Source organism: Echinops telfairi, unplaced genomic scaffold (assembly GCF_000313985.2).
Source record: "Echinops telfairi isolate 266 unplaced genomic scaffold, ASM31398v2 ScPeMD7_655;HRSCAF=1070, whole genome shotgun sequence".
NCBI lineage: Eukaryota > Metazoa > Chordata > Mammalia > Afrosoricida > Tenrecidae > Echinops > Echinops telfairi.
Genome location: NW_022104553.1, coordinates 25,311,454 through 25,316,395, shown reverse-complemented (window position 1 = coordinate 25,316,395; position 4,942 = coordinate 25,311,454). Strand labels below are relative to the sequence as shown.

At 55.9% G+C, this 4,942-nt stretch overlaps 1 protein-coding gene and 1 pseudogene across 1 annotated transcript in view; both read right to left on the bottom strand.

The window, feature by feature from the left end:
* The window catches only part of LOC101655897, a 14,740-nt pseudogene extending 13,053 nt beyond the window's left edge, over window positions 1-1,687 (bottom strand).
* Window positions 1,688-4,548: 2,861 nt separating this feature from the next.
* CCDC8 (coiled-coil domain containing 8) overlaps window positions 4,549-4,942 on the bottom strand; it is a 2,523-nt gene continuing 2,129 nt past the window's right edge. Inside the window, exon 2 of the mRNA XM_004710600.2 lies at window positions 4,549-4,935. Coding sequence (XP_004710657.1) covers window positions 4,603-4,935 — 333 coding nt within the window. The 3' untranslated portion in view covers window positions 4,549-4,602. The remainder of the gene's footprint in view (window positions 4,936-4,942) is intronic.

The following is a 4,942-nucleotide window of genomic DNA, read 5'->3' as shown; positions in this document are numbered from 1 at the left end:
CTTAATAGTCTCAGGTTGGCACCAGATTATGTAAGTTCTACAGTTGGTGTCTCCGCTAGGATTTTCTCCCTCAAATGTATCAGTATAGTCCATTTTGTTTTTCGTACAACACACACACACACACACACACACACACACACACACACACACCGGCAGGGAGTAAATATGGGTTATCAGTGCGCGTTCCCTTCCTACAAAATGCTGGATCGGGGATTCCAATCTTTGGAAGTTAGCACCATCCCTTAGGGGCTGCTATGTGCGCATTCTCACTCCTTCAACAAAGGCACCGGTCTGCGTTTAACGGAGGGCTGGACCTCTCTCCACTCTGTCACTCCATCCATCCGTGGCCCTTTCCCACCCGGCCCAGCCACGGAGACCGGTCCTTGCCGCATCCTGAGTGCTCACGGTGTGATGAGCCCATCGCTGTTGCGGGTGGGTCTCACTGAATTCTCGAACGTCCCGGCGGTAAATCCACTTGATCGTTTCAAACTTCCAGTCATACTATATGGACATTTCGGGGGGATTTTTTTCCTCTATGTTCAGCGCCTCATCGATGATCTTTGGTTTCTCCAGGCCTTGGCCAATCAGAAAGAGGATAGGCATCCTTCGGCGAACTTGATAAGGGAAGGCATAAATGCCTGGCCAGGCACTTGGAATGGACCAAACTGGAGGGGTTCTGGCTGTCTCTCCTCACCCAGGACTTGAGCAGACAGAAGAGTCCTTTGGAAATGAATCACTCCATCATTGGCTACATCCATTTCACACAGGTTCCTGAAATCGTGTGTGCCAGCGTTCTTGTGAACGGCGTTATCCATGGGAGGACTAGCGGGATGTCAGCTCTACACAGCTGAGCCAAGAAGGTAGGCTCTTACAGGGGCCCAGGCCAGGACTCGGATGCCAGGACAGAGCCCCGGTTGAGGATGGGGGTTAACAGATCTCTTTGGCAGTATCGCTGCCTTTGTCTTTTGAAGTAGCCTCCTCTGAGTCCGTTGGAAAATGAGTACGAAGATCAAGAGCTATCCCCTGTCCGAAGGCAATGGCTCTTTTGTCTGTTCACCTGCACCGGCGATACTTGGATGTCTGTCTCCTGTCTACTAGTCTCGTCTTGGCTAACGCCCCGAACAGCTTCTCTTCAATGGTGGGACGTGTATTCTCTGGACTGGCCAAACCCTGGCGGCCCCAACCCCGCTAGGCTATCCTCGGAGCTAGTGCCTGTGGCCGGGAACTCTGAGATCAGAGAGATGCACGCTCAGCTTTCACGCTGCCTGAAGACACCTCTCTTCCACTTGAGTCCTTGTTGATGACGCGTCCCTGGAGCAGGAAGGCTCGCGATTTATGAACTGCCGACCCTGTGCTTAGCAGCCCAACGCATTAATTACCACGACTCCACGGGGTCCCCACACCATGTGCACCAATTCCACAGCTCCTGCATTCGGGAGGTGGAGGAAAGAAGCTGGAAGCCCAGGCCTGTCTGCTTTTCTCCAGATTCCACAGACTGAGGCTCCTGGTCCCGCGTCTTCAGCCCCTTGCTCCCTGCACCCTCATCCCCCCCTCCGCCCCCCACCACCAAGAGGCGGACCGCTAGCGAGCGGCGGTGCCCTCTGTCCCCACCAGGGCGCGCTCCGGGCCCGCTGGCGGGGATCCAGCGAAGCGCCAAACTTGGGACGGGGAAAGCGGACTTCACCATAGGGCAGCGGTTCTCCAATGAGGCCCAGGGACCAGCAACATCAGCACCACCTGGGAACCTTCTAGAAATGTCGATTCTCCAGCCCACCGCAGACCTCTGGGGTCGGGGCGCGTATCCTCTGAGCTTTCACAAGCCCTCCCGATGAAGAGGGGGCTGGTGGTCCTTAGGACCCTCGGCATTTAGCAGTTCCCAAGCCCAGCTGCACCCTGGGCTCTCAGGGGACACCGCTGGGGAAAAGGAGGCAGCCGCTGGGTGGGTCTGAAAGAGGGACACACTGAGCCTCAGTTTTGCTCTCCTAGAGCTCCTCAGCACGGGTGCCTGTGAAATGTGATTCTTTGAGAATACAGGTCCCCGTGTGATCACGTGCGTGTGCATATATAAGCGAGGGCATCTAAGTGTGTGACAGCGTCTGTGTGGGACCCATCACACCGGCATCGAGTTGATTCCGATTCATCGCGACCCTCCAGGGCAGAGTAGAACGCTTTCTGAGCCTGTCAACTTTACGGAAGCAGTGGGCCACATCAGTCACCTTTAGAACGGCTCGTGGGTTCGAACTGTGGACGGTGTGATTAGCAGATGAGCATTTTAACAAGGTGCCACCAAGGTTTCTTATGAGTCGGTATAAATGCAGGGATTTTAAAGTATGGGGATGTGTACGTGGGTGAGCCTGTGAATGAATGTGGGTGGGTGTGGGTGAGGGGTTGCAAGGTAGAGATAACAGCCACCTGCCAGTGCGTTGATGTGTAACAGAGCATGTGTCTATGTATGTGTGTGTGGTGTTAACCCATGTCTCTTATTGTGCCTATCAGCGTGTGCCCAATCTTTGTCCCTGTGTGTGCATGTGCTTGTGTTGGAGACATGCCTGTGTGCCCGTGTGTTGCCGTGCGGAAGAGGATGGACCAGCACCCCGACGATCATGATATATACACATAGTGTGGGGTCCACCTCCTCCCCCCATCGTTGAGGATTCACACACCCCCTGCCAAAACCCGACCCTCCCAGGGCCTCCCTCCCCCCATGAGCCATCCTAGGAGGCAGACTGGAGACTCCGTTGGCTTCAAGCAAACTTTATTGAATCAAAAAAAAGGCACAAAGCATCCTACAACCACAGCCCCCGGGCCCCCACCCTTTCTCCCATCTCAGATTCTCGCCAGCTCTCGGCTGCATTGCTCTCCTCACCAACCAGGCCCCTTTGAAATCTGGACTAGCCCCAGACCCATCTCCCCACCTGGCTGGGCGACACCCACTCCCCGAACCCCAGCTCCCCCCACCTCTCCACTCAGTTGCACCCACCCAGGTGCAGGCCACACCTTAGGCTTTCTTGCAAACCCCACTGCCCGTTGTGGGCTACAGGGAGGGGCCCAGTGCCCACTATCTAGCACGAAGCAGTTCTGGACGGCCACACACCACATCACACAGCAAGCCACAACATCAGTAATGTGGGTTTTGTTTTTTGTGGGGTTTTTTTTTAAGGAAACAGGGAGGGGCAAGGGGGGGACAGTGAGCTGCCAGAGTCGGCTCCGACTCGCAGCACCCCGATGTGTGTCACAGTAAAAAGGCGGTCCTTCCCCAGAAGCAGAGCACCACGGCTGTCTTCCAAGGGCCTCCGGGTAGCTTTAAACTGCCAACCTTGCGGTTCGTAGGCGGGTGATGCCATCTAGGAGCTTCTGATGAAGAAAGAAAGGGAGTGGGGTGGTGGATATCCGATGCAGGCAAGAACTTCAGTCACAACCGGGAGGGGAGAGCCGGCCCCTCTCTGGACCTCTCCCACTGATTGAGCGGGACGGGCACAAGGTAATCACAGAGAGGCCGGACCCCAAGTTTTCTCCCACCCCCAAGGGGTCTCAGCGTCCTGGTTGCTTCTTCGTGATAAGGATCAGGCACTGCAGACTGCTCAAGTCTTTTCTGACTCATGGCCACCCTGCCAAGGACAGGGTAGCAATGTCGCTGTACGGTTCCCAAGGCTCTCTATGGGAGTAGAAAGCCTCATCGTGCTCCCGGCAGGGCGGGATGGTGGTCTCAAACTGCTGACCTTGTGATGAGCAGCCCAATGCGTAACTGCAGAGGGCCCCACAACCCCATTATCCATCTTAAGCTCTCTAACCCGCCGCCCTGCGAAACCCCTCCCTTTGGGCCCGTTCCTGTGGAAACGAGGGTGCCACTTCCGGTCCACCCAGGAACGATGCACTGAGCAAAGAGGATGGGGCTGGATCGAAACCGATTCCCGAGCCCAAGGAGTCAAATCCACAAGGGGGGCCTGGGAATCTGCATTTCAAATCCCGGGGGCAGGATGGAGGGGCCCACCGGGACCCTCATCTTCCAGGGCCGGACAGTGAGCCCACGTCAGGAAAGCGGCAGCATTGCCCCCTTGTCAAGTCCCAAGCCAAGACTGAAGTGCTTGTGGTTTTTTTTGGTTTTTGGCGTTTGGTTTGGTTTTTTCACGTTTTCGCCAGCACATCAGCCTTGAGTTCTCATTTGACGTTCCGAAAGACAGTGCTCGTCCAGGGTGCAGCGAAAAGGGGGGAAAGATGTGAATTCCCACCCCTCTGTCCTCTGTCCCTTAAAAACAACACCTGGAGGCAGGGAACTACAAATCCATTACAGTATGCTGCAATTCCCTCTGTAGCTGCAACCCCTCCTTAGCGACTTTGCTCCTCACATCCTTTAAGTTGCTATAAGGAGTAGGTCTTGTTAAAAAAAAAATGAATTTATGAAAAATAAAATTGTAACAAGATAAAGAAGAGGGTCTTCGGGTGGATGGATAGATGAGGTGCTGCCTTGCCCTCTTCCTCCACCTCTGAGGTTTTCAGGTGCATGGGGTGGGGGGGGGTGAGGTGATCTCAGTCCAGGCTACGAGGGTACACCCAAGGGGCCGAAAACTCAGCCGGCAGGGGCGCTCGGCTGGGCCAAGGCCCTCACAGCTGGTCTTCTTGATCACCCTGCTCCTCTTCTGCTCGGGCCTCAGCCCTCAGCACGTGCAGGCCCCTGGCCTCAGCTGCCCTGGGGACCCTCTTGGGGAGGGTTGGCAGCCTGGGGGTGTGCCAAAAAGCTCTCTTACGGAGGCGAAACCAGGAAAACCTCCCAGGCGTCTGGAACCTCACGGTCTTGACCTGCTTGTGGCCCCTAGAAGCTGGGTTTGCCTCGGGGGTCTCCTGGCCAGCTGGGGCCTCTGCCCCCTGGTCAGCTACAATCTCTACTCCCTGGTCAGCTACAATCTCTGCCCCCTGGACAGCTATAACCGCTGCCCCCTGATCG